Genomic DNA, 20,294 nt, shown 5'->3' with positions numbered 1-20,294 from the left:
TAAAGGTTAAATATATAATTATTTTAATTACCATCATGGCTTCCTGTACTGTGAGGTGAGGCAGAAGCATGTCGTCCTGCATGATGTAGCACGAGACCTTCCTGAAAGAGCGCAGGTCACGAGGCTGCCCATTGATCAAGATCTCCCCCTTCATCCCTGTCTCTCTACAGAGGGCAAAGCCATACCTGGGTTACGCATTTGATCCATATGATACAATTGATTTATTTCTGTGTTTAAAAGAGAAATGAACAGACATTCATGTAAACATGAACAACACATATTTCCAAAGTTTAAAACATGAAAACACACACATACAATACAAATGGAATATATGCAAAAATACATACAGTAATCATTCTCAAAAATGTATTTCATGACTTGGGTCATTGTTAAATGATTGCGAATTAACTTGGCGCTTGGCGTCACCCTGCGAGAGTCACAGCAAGGTAACAGCAAGCTGCAGCAAGGCTTTTTGTAATGACAACTTTTTAATGCCCAGAACTGTAGGTGTGGCGTGATTCTTGTTAGTAGAAGTCTATCAGTGTCCTTGTACACCTCTTGGTTGTTAAGTGTCGGGCCTGTGGCTCACCTGTAGCCGGACAGAATATTCATCAGGGTGGATTTCCCAGCTCCTGAGGGACCCATGATGGCCACCAGGCCGCCGCTGGTGAATTTCCCAGAGATCCCCTTCAGCAGGGTCTTGTAACCTAAGAACCGGGTACAAAAGAAAGCAGAACCATATAAAATCCTCCATCAGCCTCACAATGGCACTTCAGGCTTTAAGCGTCACACAGTATCTGCTTAAACCTGCTTAAATGTCCAAACCATGCATTCTCTCCTCCTCGGATAAAACCCTCTTTGTGTTTCGCGTTAAAAGGGGGTATTTGGATTTTATTGTGTTTTCTGAGTGAATGCACCCATCTGGTTGGGTGTCGATTTACATTTTAAATCTCCTCATGCTCACCTTTCAGATCCCAGAACAAGCTTGGATTAGCCAGGTTCCCACCCAAACATGCCCATGGTGTGATTCAAATCAACACACACTGTTTGTTGGGGTGCTTATTTTGAAGCACTTTGAGCTGCATTCGTAAAATACGCTTTATAAATAAAGTTATTGTTCTACATTTTTAGAGTGAATTCACATTTTAAAATGAGCCGTTTATCTATTCTGTTTGAACAGCACATTCGTGTAAACGGTGAAACACACTGTTGTTCTAGCCCAGAACTAGCACACCCGATTCATGACCTTGTTGATTTGGATCCGGTGTGTTAGAGCTGGGCTAGAACAGAAATGTGCAACCCAGGGTCCCAAGGTCTCAGTACTAGAGTGTCTCACTGTCTCACTCTTAATCTATCGTATGTGACAACACTGTAAATCAAATGGAAATGAAATAATTGCCTAGCCATAAGCATGCAAAAAGCCAGTGGAATGGCCTACAGTAACCTGCTATTTATCTAATGGACACAGCCATCTGAACGCTAATCCAGTTGATTGCAGTGGCTGCCAGTTTAATTGGATTTTCTGGTATAATCCTTCAGAGCGATACACAAATACCTCCAACCTTTTCTGTCCTCTTTTAATGGAACGTAGTTCCCTGCTGGGAGAGGATGCACTTTAGTAACCTCTCCCTTGTGAGGACACAGTGTGTAAGCCATGCAGTGGTTGCACAGACAGTAATTGGCTGGTTCAGGAAGGGCATGTTCACAACTTGTTCATTTCATGGCTTAATTCCCATACGGGTACGTTTTTTTTGGGGGGGGGGGGGGGGGGTGAAGCATTGAGTGATGATATAAATGCACTAGGATGTGGATCGGGAAGAAGGAAAAAAATGGCTAAACAAAAAACAAATCTTTGAGCTTGCAGTATGTTATACTGTATGTCTAGTTGGTGTTGAATCCCACTATAAATGGTAGCTACATCCTTCAACAGACAAGGGAAAAGTTATGCAAACCTTGTGACACTATACTCATGTGATGAGTAACCTTTTGTCTGAGACTAAAGCTAATGCCTAGTCTTTAGCTCGGCAGGCTAACATTGAGTGAGTCGTGACAATTGTCCGCATGTTACAGCAAGAAAACTGAAGAAACGTGAGAAACAAATTCAAGTTCCAACAAATCATCATGTATTTACTAAATCAATTCCATTCAATTATTTGAGTCCAAAGCATGACAACATGGAACGTCATAGTTGTCGGTGTCCATATGGTGCATGGTATTGGACAGAAATTGTCAAAAATGCTTATGTAAGCCCCTCAGAATCAAATGAACCTGGTAAAAATAAGGCAGGTAACCAAATTCGGCAAAGACTTGTATTACACCCAATCAGCACATGTAAACAATAGGATTAATCACAGTTCATTGGATTGGGTGCATTCACTGAAAGACAAATGTTCTTGCCCTCTGGCAAAATAATGACAAAGTTGGCTACACAGAAAAGTCAAAATCACACACTGCATAAAATCGGAGCTTTGGAAGAGGATAACAGGTATTCATTATCCATTTAATACGAGTTGAACAATTTGGGTCAATGGATTTTAGGGTGGGAATGAGTTGGCAGCAAAATACGTGGATTGCATTTATCTTAAAACATACTCCCTTTATGTTCAGATAAGTAAATGATCATATAAATGCAATAAAGTTGCATTAAGTGCTTTCCAACTGACCTGTATGGTCCAAAAATATATTTCAGATGTGTGTGGGGGAAATTAAAGATGGTCTAAAAAGAGGTGAAACGGTTCATATTTTTAATGCATTTAATGCATCCATCTGTATCAATGAGCAGCTGCAAGAAGAGAGGGGAGATCGTGAGTGAGCAAGAGAGGTGAGCGAGACGGAGGGAGGGAGGATAGAGAGAGCTGTGAAGGGGCTTAAAAGAGAAACCATGTGGTGGGCATAGTGACACCTGCTGTGGCTGTACTACCTGTGTTTGTGTTTCGGATGCTGAAGGATGACAGAGGGCCTCCCCTCCCCTTCTCTTCCTGCGAAAGACACTAATGCCTGGGCGGAGATGTAGAGCAGCCAAGGAGGATGAGCACCCGAGTGTCTCCCTTCGCTGTTCAACTTACAAGGCACAAACACCCAGTGTTCACTCTGTGATTGTCGAAATTGGACTAGCCCGAGACTTAATGCCAAAAGAGTCATTCCACTAACTTAGAGCCATGATATTTCAAGAGCAAGAAATGGTCAGCCAGGAGTTGATTAAAAGTCTATTAAACTTTTGAATTTCTTTTAATTGACCGTACAGCAATTGCTAAGTTAGGCCTACTCAATAAAAAACAATCTACAGTTCCTTTTTAGTTCTTTGCTTTTCCACAGCACTCCGAAGTGGTCTTTACCTTCGATAATGTAGAAAATGTTGTTTGTTACCAAAGGTATGTGTTACTCATAACAAAACATTAAATGCATACATGGAGTAGCAGTTAGGATAAAAGTCAAAGTGACAGTAGGATGTAGAAGTGGGTCAAAAAGTGTTCCGAAACAATTTGGCAAATTAATCAAACCGATTCTAGTTTAGAGTGGATGTTCCTGTGTAGTGGGGTAATATTTATTATATGCATATTATATGTCCTTCATATGCGACCCGTAATAAGACTATGCAATAAAAATGAATTGTCAATTAAGATAATTGAGTAATATTACAGCAAGACTATTGTTGCATTAAAGTAATAGAAAATCAAGAAAGGTCTGAGAATGGAATTTGAAATACAAGTGTATTTAATTACTTTGTCAAATCAATGAAATCACATACGAGGCATAAAGCTTAAGTTACAAGGCAATACTGACATTAACAAGGCATTTAATATCTAGGCGTGATCAGACAGGGAGAGAGAGAGCGAAGTCATAGGCCATGTCCCAAGAGTCCCTGGTGGGGAGACAGAAAGTAAGAGAGAGTGTATCTCACCACACTCGGTCAGGAACAAAGAAAGAGAAAGAACAGTGAATCTAAGACGCTTCTATAAGCATCTGACTTGTTTGGATTCAAAAAAAAAAAAAGGATCATATTACTCCAGTGCTAGCCTCTCTACACTGGCTTCCTGTTAAGGCAAGGGCTGATTTCAAAGTTTTACTGCTAACCTACAAAGCATTACATGGGCTTGCTCCTACCTATCTTTCCGATTTGGTCCTGCCGTACATACCTACACGTATGCTACGGTCGCAAGACGCAGGCCTCCTAACTGACCCTAGAATTTCTAAGCAAACAGCTGGAGGCAGGGCTTTCTCCTATAGAGCTCCATTTTTATGGAATGGTCTGTCTACCCATGTGAGAGACACAGACTCGGTCTCAACCTTTAAGTCTTTATTGAAGACTCATCTCTTCAGTAGATCCTATGCTTGAGTGTAGTCTGGCCCAGGAGGGTGAAGGTGAACGGAAAGGCACTGGAGCAACGAACCGCCATTGCTGTCTCTGCCTGGCCGGTTCCCCTCTCTCCACTGGGATTCTCTGCCTCTAACCCTATTACAGGGGCTGAGTCACTGGCTTACTGGTGCTCTTCCATGCCGTCCCTAAGGAGGGTGGGTTGAGTCACGGACGTGATCTTCCTGTCCGGGTTGTCCTTGGGTTGCGCCGTGGCGAAGATCTTTGTGGGCTATACTCGGCCTTGTCTCAGGATGGTAAGTTGGTGGTTGAAGATATCCCTCTAGTGGTGTGGGGGCTGTGCTTTGGTAAAGTGGGTGGGGTTATATCCTGCCTGTTTGGCCATCGGGGGTATCGTCGGACAGTGTCTCCCGACCCCTCCTGTCTCAGCCTCCAGTATTTATGCTGCAGTAGTTTGTGTCGGGGGGCTAGGGTCAGTCTGTTATATCTGGAGTATTTCTCCTGACTTATCCGGTGTCCTGTGTGAATGTAAGTATGCTCTCTCTAATTCTGTCTTTCTCTCTTTCTTTATTTCTCTCTCTCGGAGGACCTGAACCCTAGGACCATGCCTCAGGACTACCTGGCCTGATGACTCCCTGCTGTCCCCAGTCCACCTGGCCGTGCTGCTGCTCCAGTTTCAACTGTTCTGCCTGCGGCTATGGAACCCTGACCTGTTCACCGGGCGTGCTACCTGTCCCAGACCTGCTGTTTTCAACTCTCTAGAGACAGCAGGAGCGGTAGAGATACTCTGAATGATCGGCTATGAAAAGCCAACTGACATTTACTCCTGAGGTGCTGACCTGTTGCACCCTCTACAACCACTGTGATTATTATTATTTGACCCTTCTGGTCATCTATGAACATTTGAACATCTTGGCCATGTTCTGTTATAATCTCCACCCGGCACAGCCAGAAGAGGACTGGCCACCCCTCATAGCCTAGTTCCTCTCTAGGTTTCTTCCTAGGTTCTGTCCTTTCTAGGGAGTTTTTCCTAGCCACCGTGCTTCTACACCATAATTGCTTGCTGTTTGGAGTTTTGGGCTGGGTTTCTGTACAGCACTTTGTGACATCAGCTGATGTAAGAAGGGCTTTATAAATAAATGTGATTGATTGATTGAAAATCTGAGTTGTTGACCAATCGTATTACAGTAAAGTTAACCGCCAATCAGATATCAGACCTACAGGATGTTATCACAATAGAACCTCTGCTACCCAAAGGTGTGAGACAATGGAAGTTGGAGAGATAATGCAGCATGCCTAAGACAACACAAAGGAAATCCTTGCATACAGTGTTAATAGTGACTTCAGGGGCTGGACCACTCTACACCTGCAAATGCAGGCCCACAGTACATGTTGGTGCTGAGTGAGTTATTTTGATGCCAGACCAGTCATGGTTCTCTTCATCTTTTACTTTAATCGGATCTGTTCCATGTTTCGTCTGATGAAGGATTATACCTTGGGGTGTATTCATTAGTGCACACTGTAGCAAAATGTTTTTCAATCCGTGTGGTTCCTAATGAATAAACGCCTAAAAAACGGCACTGCCGTTTTCCATCAATAGATGCTGTCACGATCGTCTATGGGTGAGAGAGAGGACCAAGGCGCAGCGTGTGGAAAATACATTCTCTTTTATTTGAGAATCAAGAAAAACACGACACAAACACTATTATAAACCTAAACAAAATAACAAACGATCGTGAAGCTATAAACGTAAGTGCACACACAAGCTACAAACGTACAACATAGACAATTACCCACAAACACCTAAAGCCTATGGCTGCCTTAAATATGGCTCCCAATCAGAGACAACAATAAACAGCTGTCTCTGATTGAGAACCAAATCAGGCAACCATAGACTTTCCTAAACACCTACACTGAACACAACCCCATACATACTAAAAACCCCTTAAACAATACACACACCCTAAACTAGACAAAACACACATACCTTCCCCATGTCACACCCTGACCTAACTAAAATAATAAAGGAAACAAAGAATACTAAGGCCAGGGCGTGACAGTACCCCCCCCCCCCCCCCCCAAAGGTGCGGACTCCGGCCGCAGAACCTGAAACAGAAGGGGAGGGTCCGGGGTGGCCCCCATCATGGCGGCGGCTCGGGCGCGGGACGAGGCCCCCACTCCACCATTGTCAATACCCGCTTTGGTGGCGCCTCTGTAGCGGCGACCCTTGTAGCAAGTCCCGGACTGAAGACCATCCCAGAGGGCGCCACCGGACGGATGGGTAGCTCCGGACTGAGGGGTAGCTCCGGACTGAGGGGTAGCTCCGGACTGAGGGGTAGCTCCGGACTGAGGGGTAGCTCCGGACTGAGGGGTAGCTCCGGACTGAGGGGCAGCTCCGGACTGAGGGGCAGCTCCGGACTGAGGGGCAGCTCCGGACTGAGGGGCAGCTCCGGACTGAGGGGTAGCTCCGGACTGAGGGGTAGCTCCGGACTGAGGGGTAGCTCCGGACTGGAGGGTAGCTCCGGACTGGAGGGTAGCTCATGACTGGAGGGCAGCTCATGACTGGAGGGCAGCTCATGACTGGAGGGCAGCTCATGACTGGAGGGCAGCTCCGGACTGAGGGACGGCAGCTCATGACTGGAAAGCAGCTCCGGACTGAGGGACGGCAGCTCATGACTGGAAAGCAGCTCCGGACTGAGGGACGGCAGCTCCGGACTGAGGGACGGCAGCTCCGGACTGAGGGACGGCAGCTCCGGACTGAGGGACTGCAGCTCATGGCTGGCTGACGGATCTGGCTGCTCATGGCTGGCTGACGGATCTGGCTGCTCATGGCTGGCTGACGGATCTGGCTGCTCATGGCTGGCTGGCGGATCTGGCTGCTCATGGCTGGCTGGCGGATCTGGCTGCTCATGGCTGGCTGGCGGATCTGGCTGCTCATGGCTGGCTGGCGGATCTGGCTGCTCCTGGCTGGCTGGCGGCTCTGGCGGATCCTGGCTGGCTGGCGGCTCTGGCGGATCCTGGCTGGCTGGCGGCTCTGGCGGATCCTGGCTGGCTGGCGGCTCTGGCGGATCCTGGCTGACTGGCGGCTCTGGCGGATCCTGGCTGGCTGGCGGCTCTGGCGGATCCTGGCTGGCTGGCGGCTCTGGCGGATCCTGGCTGGCTGGCGGCTCTGGCGGATCCTGGCTGGCTGGCGGCTCTGGCGGATCCTGGCTGGCTGGCGGCTCTGGCGGATCCTGGCTGGCTGGAGGCTCTGGCGGATCCTGGCTGGCTGGAGGCTCTGGCGGATCCTGGCTGGCTGGAGGCTCTGGCGGATCCTGGCTGGCTGGAGGCTCTGGCGGATCCTGGCTGGCTGGAGGCTCTGGCGGATCCTGGCTGGCTGGCGGCTCTGGCGGATCCTGGCTGGTTGGCGGCTCTGGCGGATCCTGGCTGGTTGGCGGCTCTGGCGGATCCTGGCTGACTGGCGGCTCTGGCGGATCCTGGCTGACTGGCGGCTCTGGCGGATCCTGGCTGACTGGCGGCTCTGGCGGATCCTGGCTGACTGGCGGCTCTGGCGGCTCCTGACTGACGGGCGGCTCAGATGGCTCGGGACAGACGGATGGCTCAGATGGCGCTGGGCAGACGGATGGCTCAGATGGCGCTGGGCAGACGGATGGCTCAGATGGCGCTGGGCAGACGGATGGCTCAGATGGTGCTGGGCAGACGGATGGCTCAGATGGCGCTGGGCAGACGGATGGCTCAGATGGCGCTGGGCAGACGGATGGCTCAGATGGCGCTGGGCAGACGGATGGCTCAGATGGCGTTGGGCAGACGGATGGCTCAGATGGCGTTGGGCAGACGGATGGCTCAGATGGCGTTGGGCAGGCAGGCAGCTCAGACGGCGCTGGGCAGACGAGCAGTGCAGGCGGCGTTGGGCAGACGGCCGACTCTGACCTGCTGAGGCGCACAGTAGGCCTGGTGCGTGGTGCCGGAACTGGTGGTACCGGACTGGAGACACGCACCTCAAGGCTAGTGCGGGGAGCAGGAACAGGGCACACTGAGTTCTCGAGGCGCACTATAGGCCTGGTGCGTGATACCGGGACTGGTGGTACCGGGCTGAGGGCACGCACCTCAGGGCGAGTGCGGGGAGAAGGATCAGTGCGTACAGGGCTCTGGAGACGCACATGAGGCCTGGTGCGTGGTGCCGGAACTGGAGGCACTGGGCTGGAGACACGCACCACAGGAAGAGTGCGTGGAGGAGGAACAGGGCTCTGGAGACGCACAGGAGGCTTGGTGCGTGGTGTCAGCACTGGTGGTACTGGGCTGGAGACATGCACCACAGGGCTAGTGCGGGGAGCAGTAACAGGACGCACAGGACTCTGGAGACGCACAGGAGGCTTGGTGCGTGGTGTAGGCACTGTCTTAACCAGACGGCTAGCACGCACCTCAGGACGAGTATGGAGAGCTGTTCCCGGTGACATTAACTCACCAACACGTTCAGTCGGACGGATGCCGTGCCTCATGCACCAAACCAGTACATCCCTCATAACTCTCTCCTCCAATTTCTCCATTAACTCCTTTACTGTCTCTGCGTCACTCACCTACAAATCCGCCCTCACCGGCTCCTTACGTAAAGCAGGAGGAGTTGGCTCACGTCTCCTGACTGACCCAACTACACTCCCCGAGAGCCCCCCCCCCCAAGAAATGTTTGGGTTTGACTTACGGGCTTCCAGCCTTGTTTCCGTGCTGCCTCCTCATATCGCCGCCTCTCAGCTTTAGCTGCCTCCAGCTCCTCTTTGGGGATATTCTCCTGGCTGTGCCCAGGGTCCTTTGCCTTCTAGGTCGTCCTCCCATGTCCATTTCTCCAAATAGTGCAGCCTCTCCTGCTGCCGCTGCTTGGTCCTGGTTTGGTGGGTAATTCTGTCACGATCGTCTATGGGTGAGAGAGAGGACCAAGGCGCGGCGTGTGGAAAATACATTCTCTTTTATTTGAGAATCAAGAAAAACACGACACGAACACTATTATAAACCTAAAGAAAACAACAAACAATCGTGAAGCTATAAACGTAAGTGCACACACAAGCTACAAACGTACAACATAGACAATTACCCACAAACACCTAAAGCCTATGGCTGCCTTAAATATGGCTCCCAATCAGAGACAACAATAAACAGCTGTCTCTGATTGAGAACCAAATCAGGCAACCATAGACTTTCCTAAACACCTACACTGAACACAACCCCATACATACTAAAAACCCCTTAAACAATACACACACCCTAAACTAGACAAAACACACATACCTTCCCCATATCACACCCTGACCTAACTAAAATAATAAAGGAAACAAAGAATACTAAGGCCAGGGCGTGACAGATGCGTGTTTCTTTTTCTGTTCTGTCAAATCTACCTAATTGAAAATATAAATGAAAACATTCCACGATTAAATATGATATATTTCAGGATTTAAAATAGAAATGCCACAATAGTGGCATGCATTTTCTCCAATGCATTGCCTGACAGCAACAAAGCAGCTCCAATACAGCAAAAAAGTAAACAGAGTTTTCCCATATATCATCCGGCCAGACTGTTACATAATGTCAGTTAGACTCCCGCTGTGGCTGTTGAAATAGTATTTTTGCATGTGTTTTTGTTTTATGTAGCCCTCTAGTAGACCACCTCAGCTATATCTAGCACACGCCTCAGCTATGTGAAACAGCGTCTGATACCTCTCGTACAGGCTCCCACCCAAGAACATGCCTATCGCAGGGTAACAGTCTGTCAAAACTATAGACTGTAATTAACTGTTTTAGATCTGCTGCAAAGCACCACTGCTCCAAGCCAAACATAAATGAATAATGCATTTAAAGCCGCATTCCTTCATTTTAGTATACTCTTAAAAGAGCGGGCCACAAAAAAAATTAAAAATAAAAAATGCATCATGTTACATTTTCACCAGATATTGCTTAATTTCTAATATACAGTGCCTTCGGAAAGTATTCAGACCCCTCGACTTTTCCCACATTTTGTTACGTTACAGCCTTATTCTAAAATGGGTTAAAAAAATAAAATACTCAGCAATCTAAACAAAATACCCCATAATGACAAAGCAAAAACAGGTTCAGACATTTTTGCAAATGCATTAAAAATAAAAAACAGAAATAGCTCATCTACATAAGTATTCAGACCCTTTGCTATGAGACTCGAAATTGAGCTCAGATGCATCCTGTTTCCATTGATCATCCTTGAGATGATTCTACAACTTTATTGGAGTCCACTTGTGCTAAATTCAATTGATTGGACATGATTTGGAAAGGCACACACCTGTCTATATAAGGTCCCACAGTTGACAGTGCATGTCAGAGCAAAAACCAAGCCATGAGGTCAAAGGAATTGTCCGTAGAGCTCCGAGACAGGATTGTGTCAAGGCACAGATCTGGGGAACGGTACCAAAACATTTCTGCAGCATTGAAGGTCCCCTAGAACACAGTGGCCTCCATCATTCTTAAATGGAAGAACTTTGGAACCACCAAGACTCTTTCTAGAGCTGGCCGCTCGGCCAAACTGAGCAATCGGGGGAGAAGGGCCTTGGTCAGGGAGGTGACCAAGAACCCGAAGGTCACTCTGACAGAGCTCCTCTTTGGAGATGAGAAAACCTTCCAGAAGCCCAACACTCTCTGCAGCACTCCACCAATCAGGCCTTTATGGTAGAGTGGCCAGACGGAAGCCACTAATCAGTAAAAAGCACATGACAGCCTGCTTGGAGTTTGCCAAAAGGCACCTAAAGGACTCTCAGACCATGACAAACTAGATTCTCTAGTCTGATGAAACCAAGATGGAAGAGATGTTTTTTAGCAACAGGGACTGGGAGACTTGTCAGGATCGAGGGAATGATGAATGGAGCAAAGTACAGAGAGATCCTTGATGAAAACCTGCTCCAAAGAGCTCAGGACCTCAGACTGGAGCGAAGGTTCACCTTCCAACAGGACAATGACCCAAAGCATTTAGCCAAGACAGAGCAGGAGTGGCTTTGGGACAAATCTCTGAATGCCCTTCAGTGGCCCAGCCAGAGCCCGGACTTGAACCCGATGGGGTCCGAATACTTATGTACATGTGATTTCAGCTTTTATTCTTTATAAATTTGCAAAAAATCTAAAAAACTGTTTTTGCTTTGTCATTATAGGGTATTGTGTGTAGATTGATGGGGGGGGGGGGACTATTTAATCCATTTTAGGCCGTAGCATAACATAATGTGGAAAAGGTCAAGGGGTCTGAATACTTCCCGAATGCACCGTTGGATCATGTCCCCCCCTGTCCTATTCATTGTGATCTGAAAGGCAAAACTGATTCTAGATCGGTAGGCTACTCCTACTCCTACCATCAAGGGGAGACTGCTGCACTGCTTAACAGGACATCATTGTTAGGGTGGTGTGTCTACTCAACTGGGTCTCCAGTCATGGATGATAGAATACACTGGAAGAAGAGCAGCTCAGTACAGCATCCAAAAACCTTCTTCAGAAAATCTACAAAATCAGTGCTAGTTAGAAAAGACAAGTGCGAGTTTAAAGACACCATCTCTCTTTCTCTCACTGCCTGAGTGCTATAAGAAGTATTCATTTTACATTCATCTTTAAGGTTGCTGCCCGTATCATCGCCAAGCCTATCTCCAACATTTTTAACCTCTCTCTCCTTTCCGGGGAGGTTCCTATTGCTTGTAAGGCAGCCACGGTCCGTCCATTATTTAAAGGGGGAGATCAAGCTGATCCTAAATGTTATAGGCCAATTTCTATTTTGCCCTGTTTATCTAAAGTGTTGGAAAAACGTGTCAATAATCAACTGACTGGCTTTCTTGATATAGTATTCTCTCGAGTATGCAATCTGGTTTCCGCTCAGGTTATGTATGTGTCACTACAACCTTAAGGGTCCTCAATGATGTCACCATTGCCCTTGATTCTAAGCAATATTGTGCTGCTATTTTTATTGACTTGGCCAAAGCTTTTGATACGGTAGACCATTCCATTCTTGTGGGCCAGCTAAGGAGTATTGGTGTCTCTGAGGGGTCTTTGGCCTGGTTTGATAACTACCTCTCTCAAAGATTGCAGTGTATAAAGTCAGAAAATCTGCTGTCTCAGCCACTGACTGTCACCAAGGGAGTACCCCAAGGCTCGATCCTAGGCCCCAAGCTCTTCTCAATTTACATCAACAACATAGCTCAGGCAGTAGGGAACAATAAAGCTTTCTTAGTGTCCAACAAGCTTTCTCTACCCTTAACCTTGTTCTGAACACCTCCAAAACAAAGGCTGTTTGGTAAGAAGAATGCCCCTCCTCCCACAGGTGTTATTACTAACTCTGAGTATTTAGAGCTTGAGGTAGTCACCTCATACAAGTACTTGGGAGTATGGCTAGATGGTGCACTGTCCTTCTCTCAGCACGTCAAAGCTGCAGGCTAAAGTTAAATCTAGACTTGGTTTCTTCTATCGTAATTGCTCCTCTTTCACCCCAGCTGCCAAACTAACCCTGATTCAGATGACCATCCTACCCATGCTAGATTATGGAGACATAATTTGTAGATCGGCAGGTAAGGGTGCTCTCGAGCAGCTAGATGTTCTTTACCATTCGATCATCAGATTTGCCACCAATGCTCCTTATAGGACACATCACTACACTCTATACGTCGCAAGACCCACTGGTTGATGCTTATTTATAAAACCCTCTTGGGCCTCACTCCCCCCTATCTGAGATGTCTACTGCAGCCCTCATCCTCCACATACAACACCCATTCTGCCAGTCACATTCTGTTAAAGGTCCCCAAAGCACACACATCCCTGGGTCACTCCTCTTTTCAGTTCGCTGCAGCTCGCGACTGGAATGAGCCACAACAAACACTCAAACTGGACAGTTTTATCTCAATCTCTTCATTCAAAGACTCAATCATGGACACTCTTACTGACAGTGGTGGCTGCTTTGTGTGATGTATTGTTGTCTCTACATTCTTGCCCTTTGTGCTGTTGTCTGTGCCCAATAATGTTTGTACCATGTTTTGTACTGCTACTGTACAGTACCATGTTGTGTTGCTACCATGTTGTTGTTTTGTTGTGTTGCTGCCTTGCTATGTTGTTGTCTTAGGTCTCTTTTTATGTAGTGTTGTCTCTCTTGTCGTGATGTGTGTTTTGTCCTATATTTATATTGTTATTTATTATTTATTTTTAATCCCAGGCCCCCGTGCCCGCAGGAGGCCTTTTGCCTTTTGGTAGGCCGTCATTGTAAATAAGAATGTGTTCTTAACTGACTTGCCTAGTTAAATAAATGTTAAATAAAATAAAATAAATACATCTAAATGTAGATCTGTCCATCTTGCTAAAGTCGCCAGGATATCACAGGGATCCTCAGTGGCACAAATCTGAGAGTAATCCAACCCCCAGGGTCCCCAGCGCAGGTGCCCGTGCTCTGACAGACATATTGTAGATGCTGACATCCCTTCGTGACTGTGACTCAGTTGTACTACCCTGTTATAAATCTTTCCCATGATCCTGACGGATCTTGAAAGATCGTCCTGAAAGATCGAGATTATAACCAGGGCAGAGCTGCTTTTCTTTTCAACCAAAGCTGACATTAAAAGAGTATGTGACTCAGTCGTGTGAAGTCTATTAAAAACCCCTTACACAAACATTTCTAAAAAAGCTATATAGAGCCATGCCAACAAACAAAAGCTTACAGTGGCCTAATCCATTGAATATTAGTCCTCTGATGCGCTTTAAAAACAGGGGAGCAAAACATTTAGTCATGCTCGCTCGCGCGCGCACATGCACGCAAGCAAGCACACACACATTCGTCACCACCAATACTATTTGGTGTAAACGGCAGAGTAACAGAATGTCCGTATGTCTGGAGGGTTCAGCCTAGGTGAAATGCATCAGGTCTTTAAAGCGCTAACTGACACGTCATCTAATGGATTTCCAGGGTGATAGCCATGCCTCGTCATCCTCTCAGTCAGACAGATGGTCAGTCAGAAAAGACACGGTCAGGTCACATCAATGTAGGTAAACTAAACACTAAACTGTAGGTCTGAGTCTAGTTAAAGGGATATTTAAATGTCATTGTTTTGTAGTAAAAAAAGATAGAGCAAGATTTGTTTTTCCAATGGCATCATCTGGTGTGAATCATGTGATTTTAACCAATTGTGAGTAGTCACTGCCTACTAATTGGTTAAAATCACATGATTCACATACTGTACATTGTTGATGTTGGAGTAGTGCTGGAGATCATGAATATTAAGGTTGAAAATGTGTGTAATGTCCCTTTAAGCCATCATCACAACTAGCTATGCGTTCTAAATGTGTGTTCTATAAATGTGTGTTCTATAAATGTGTGTTCTACAGTAAATAAAGTGGCGTAATGAATTGAAATGTGGTTGAGGTCAATTTGACATCTAAAATTAACGTTATAGGCTAATTATTATTAGTGAATTTTATGACGCAACCAGCTCCATCGGTCAATTAAGAATTTAAGCTTAAGACATATGTGTTAATGCAAAAAAAACACTAGTCATTGCTCTTTTAAGAGATGAAAGGCAGCTCAAGAGGCATCCTTTTTAGTTTGTATCTTTGTGAGTGCAAAGCCCATGGCCTCCTGTTGTGTTATCATCAGCCCCACCCCCACTGCATCTGGGTTACTGCAGTTTGCTGACCGATAGTAACAGGCTGAGAGCAGCTCAGACTCTCTTAGTTGCGGCTGCAGACGACTTGCTACAGAGTTTTTCCTCAGTTTCCTTTATCGTATGTATTACCAACATTTGCAGGACAGCTCGACGGCCCGGTTTCCATTTCAGTCAACCAGGAACAATACAGGCTGTAATGCTGCCCAGACCTAAAGCCTGGCAGGGACAACGGCATCCGGTCAAGTCCACAAGGTCCATTCAATTTAGATGACCTACATTTCCTCCGTGCTCATTGTTGATGTGTTTAAAACAAAAACAAAAATTTGAATACATGTGTGTCACTGCATCTAACTGTAGGCTGCCTTTTAATGATTAGATTACATGTTTGTATTCTCTGCATTTCTATATCTTAATGTTGTCTGTACGTTTCTCTGATCTAGTCTACGCTTCGAGAAGGAGACAGATGGACAGGCGCACAGAAGGCGCAGGTCTGCATGCCAATGAACATCCAGATGGGAGAGTGCTAATGAAGACAACAGTGCTTTGCTGTGATGGGAGGAGGGCCCCTCCAGTGAAGACAGAGTAACTAGCCAGCTGTGCTGTTCCGTCAACTCAGATTCACAGCAACACTACCACCAGCACCCAATCCCAAACGTAAAGCAACCTCGCTAACAACCCTCTCGCTCTGGTCTTCTGGGAGAGCAATCACTTACCCAGAGGGAGTAATGATGCGCCTATTCAAAAGGCTAACAAGTAATATCTTACTTTGTTTACAGTCATTTGTATGATGGCACATCAAATCAGACTTTTATAATGGTTGGTGATTCTTAAAATACTCAGTGGGATCGGAGTGTTGTCAGGCAGCTAATTTCTCTGAAAGGTGATTTGAGGTCCCTAACTGGAGCTTACAGTATGTGTTATCTGAACACTAGTACAAACTTCACTGAACCGCAAAATAATATCCATGCTAAATCAACCCTAACTAGCAGCTACTTCTGCCTACAAATATGCAAATCTGCATTTATTTATGATAATCCACCAGACAAAGCAATCATTATGTCTAATTTAATAAACATTTTTGCCAGCCAAATTTGAAGAGCAAGTGGTATGTAGAATTTCACTAGGCTGCAGTTTTCTGTAGTACACTACGTACAGAGGGGGACACCTAGTCAGTTGTCCAACTGAATGTACTGTATTCAACTGAAATGTGTCTTCTGCATTTAACCCAACCCATGACACCGTGGGTTAACTGCCTTGCAGAATGACATATTTTTACCTTGTCAGCTCGGGGATTCGATCCAGCAACCTTTCGGTTACTGGCCCAACGCTCTAAGCACTAGGCTACCTGCCTCCCCAAATGTAAGTACATAATTGTAACAATTGACCTACTATTGATTGACTTAATATTCAAATAAACTGGTGCAGGGAATGTAGGGAAACTGAAATCCATTTGACCAAATTTTTACCAGCATGTCAACTTTGAAACTAGAAGTGACAAACTCTTGAACACCTTTACTCCACACACAGAAACGCATTCAAGGCTCTCCCTCGCCCCCCCTTGACAAATCTGACCATAACATTATCCTCCTTCTTCCTGCTTACAAAAACTCAAACAGGAAGTACCAGTGATCCGTATTGAGCGCAAGTGGTCAGATGAAGCAGCTGCTAAGCTACAGGACTGTTTCGCTAGCACAGACTGGAATTTGTTCTGGGAATCATCCGATAACATTACCACATCAGTCACGCGCTTCATTAATAAGTGCATTGATGTCATCATCCCCAAAGTGACCGTACGTACATAACCCAAACAGAAGCCATGGATTACAAGCAACATCCGCACTGAGCTAAAAGCTAGAGCTGCCGCTTTCAAGGAGCAGGACACTAATCCGGACGCTTATAAAAGAAAATACTGCTACAATCTCGGACGAGCCATCAAATAGGCAAGACATTTACATTTAAGTCATTTAGCAGACACTCTTATCCAGAGCGACTTACAAATTGGAAAGTTCATACATATTCGTCCTGGTCCCCCCGTGGGAAATGAACCCACAACCCTGGTGTTGCAAGCGCCATGCTCTACCAACTGAGCCACACGGGACCGGGACATCAATACAGGACTAAGATCGAATCATACTACGCTGGCTCTGATGTTCGTCGAATGTGGCGGGGTTTGCAAACTATCACGGATTACAAAGGGAAACCCGGCTGCGAGCTGCTCATTGACGCCAGCCTACCTGACATGCTAAATTCCTTCTATGCTCGCTTCGAGACAAGCAACACTGAACCATGCATGAGAGCACCAGCTGTTCCGGACAACTCTGTGATCTCGCTCTCCGTGGCCGATGTGAGTAAGACCTTAAACAGGTTAACATTCACAAGGCCGTGGGGCCAGATGGATTACCAGGATGCGTACTCAGAGCATGTGCTGTTCAGCTGGAAAGTGTCTTCACTGACATTTTCAACCTCTTCCTAACCCAGTCTAATGTTTCAAGCAGACCACCATAGTCCTTGTGCCCAAGAATGCCAAGGTAACCTGTCTAAATGACTATCACCCCGTAGCACTCACATCTATAGTCATGAAATGCTTTGAAAGGCTGGTCATGGCTCAAATCAACCCCATCATGCCAGACACCTTGGACCCACTCCAATTCGCATAGCGCCCCAACAGATCCACAGACAACGCAATCTCTATTGCACTCCACACTGCCCTCTCCCACCTGGATAAGAGGAAAACCTATGTGGGAAAATTGTTCATTGACTACAGCTCAGCTTTCAATACCATGTCATGGATCATGGGACTGAACACCTCCCTCTGCAGCTTGATCCTGGATTTCCTGACGGGCCACCCCAAGGTGGTGAGTGTAGGCAACAACACAACCAGCACGCTAACCCTCAACATGGCGGCCCCTCAGGGACGTGTTCTTAGTCCCCTCCTGTACTCTCTGTTCACCCACGACTGTGTGGCCATGCAAGACGGTGGTTAGCCTGATCACCGACAACGATGAGACAGCCTACAGGGAGGTGGTCGGTGACCTAGCAGTGTGGTGCCAGGACAACAACCTTTCCCTCAACGTCAGCAAGACAAATGAGCTGATTGTGGACCACAGGAAAATGAGGACAGGGCTGTAGTGGATTGGGTCGAGAGATTCAAGTTCCTTGGTGTACATGTAACAGTACTCTTCTTGCGTTGTGTACAATCAATCCTCGACACGAACTCCAACGTGTAGCACCAGTCATGGAGATTTATTCTGATAGGAACAGCACAAAATTGCACGTCATGCAATGCACGGCTCACCATCCAACTCTGCACTCACGCACGCTGGTTTGGTGCTTGTTCACTGGGCTGTAGTTACCAAAATAATACAATTACAATATACAATATAATATCTTTAACAATGTACCTGATAGGAACAGCACAAAATTGCACGTCATGCAATGCACGGCTCACCATCCAACTCTGCACTCACGCACTGTACAAAATATATGAACCCCCCCCCACCAGACACAGTAAGTTGCTAGCTAGTACTGGCGGGAATTCTTTACAACCAAAATGCACAACCAATATTCTCCAAAAAACACTGCATCTTATGTGTGATGTTCGAATAACATTTACAAACAAATTTATATAAATTGTACATTTAAATCATCACTTGGGAGTATAAAAATCACTTTTGATGTACAGTGCTTTGCAACCAACAACTTACCGCTGGTTTGGTGCTTGTTCACTGGGACGATTCTAACTGAAACATCCCCCCTCGTAAGCAAGCTACGCAAACCAGCCAATAAGATGCCATGTTGAGTAGGTGAAGGCAAGACAAAACTAAAACCAAAAACCCATTGGCTTAACAATAAAGTGGCAAGGGGAATCACCAATAAAACCCTGTTACACTCCCCCCTACTGAATTCCACTTGCAAAGAAAAATAATAAAAATACAAAACGGCACTGTGCAAACATACCAGATACAGAGACACTCAACATATGTACAGAATAATCCAGAGAAAAAATGTTTTTTGATATATTTTTATACTACCTAATAGAGAAACTAAAAGGTAAAGCTGTGTATACCAAGGATGCAGACCCTGCTTTAAATCAGTCACTAAATATTCCAGTCATTAGACTATTCTCCTTGAGAATTAGAGTGAAAAGCGGTTGATCAATCCCCTTAGCCCTCATAGGTAAACATGCCTGTTACATGTTAAGTACACTCAGTGACTTTAAAACATCCAAGTAATAAAATAAACTACCATAAGAGAGTTGATCATATCCGTCACATTACCATCCTGCAACCTCTAATCATGGTCACAATGATGTAAAAGCAAAACAAATAAAAGATGTCAATACCATTGACCCTCTATTCACATATTAAACCTTCAAGAGCTAACTGTCTGCTGATTCATAATCTCAATCAGTCTTGACACTGGTTTAAATAGTCTTCCTGCCCTTGACCTAATACGACCCCGACTACCTTCAACTGCATAAGGGGTAACAGTGTTTTGTACTGTTGCAATAGTGGGTCTGTCAACACAGTCCGTCTGTAACTGATCAGGTAAGGAATGGTCCGAGTTTGGTAGGTCAGTACGGATATCGTAAGTAGACTGGTCAATTAGCTCACTCACTACACTGTTACGGTCTCGGTCAGATTCTTGAAGACTCTCTGACCGAGGCAGACCTTCCAGCTGCAGTATATCTCCCACCGAATCCAAAGGTGGAATATCCTGAGCATCCAAGGATCGCGCATCACCCTCCAGGCTTGTGTCACCTGTTCCTTCAGAAGGCAATTCTGACACCCACACTCTTGTTCTGTACTCAGCATCATCATCCACTGCAGTGTCCATGGCAGCTGAGACCACAAGGCTGTCATTCATGCCCTCAGACTCTGTTAATCCAGACATGTCTGTTCCCTCATCAACGGCAGCATGGGGAAGAGGAAGGAAGTTGACTGGCATTATCAGGTTGCGATGTACCGTCTTCTCCCGTCCAGTGGAGCGGTTCTGAATCTTAAAAGTGTGGCTGTCAGCATTCAACCCAGTGACAAGGTAGACAGTATCCTCCCAACGGTCAGCGAGCTTCCGCTTTCCCCGCTCCCCCTTGTTAGCCAGCAACACTCGATCACCAATCTCCACTGGTGCTCCTCTGACTCTTCTGTCATAAAGGTCAGCATGCCTCTTCAACTGCTTCGCTGCAGATGCCTGTGCTGTATTCATGGCTTCTTTCAGATCTCTCCTCAAAGACTGAACAAACTGGTCATAGTCGACAACTTCTGGGTTCTCTATGACAGAGCCAAAGACTATGTCAACAGGCAGTCTTGGCGTCCTCCCAAACATTAGCAGGAAAGGGGCAAAGC

General features: G+C 46.3%; 1 protein-coding gene across 1 annotated transcript in view; it reads right to left on the bottom strand.

Annotated features, from left to right (window-relative positions):
• LOC120018443 (ATP-binding cassette sub-family G member 1-like) overlaps positions 1-20,294 on the bottom strand; it is a 42,715-nt gene that overhangs the window by 13,397 nt on the left and 9,024 nt on the right. The window contains exons 3-4 of the mRNA XM_038961647.1: positions 590-707; positions 32-164 (exon numbers count right to left, since the gene is read on the bottom strand). Of these exons, the coding sequence (XP_038817575.1) occupies positions 32-164; positions 590-707 (251 nt within the window). The remainder of the gene's footprint in view (positions 1-31; positions 165-589; positions 708-20,294) is intronic.

This window comes from Salvelinus namaycush, chromosome 23 (assembly GCF_016432855.1).
Source record: "Salvelinus namaycush isolate Seneca chromosome 23, SaNama_1.0, whole genome shotgun sequence".
Taxonomy (NCBI): Eukaryota; Metazoa; Chordata; class Actinopteri; order Salmoniformes; family Salmonidae; genus Salvelinus; species Salvelinus namaycush.
This window is presented reverse-complemented; position numbering and strand designations above follow the sequence as displayed.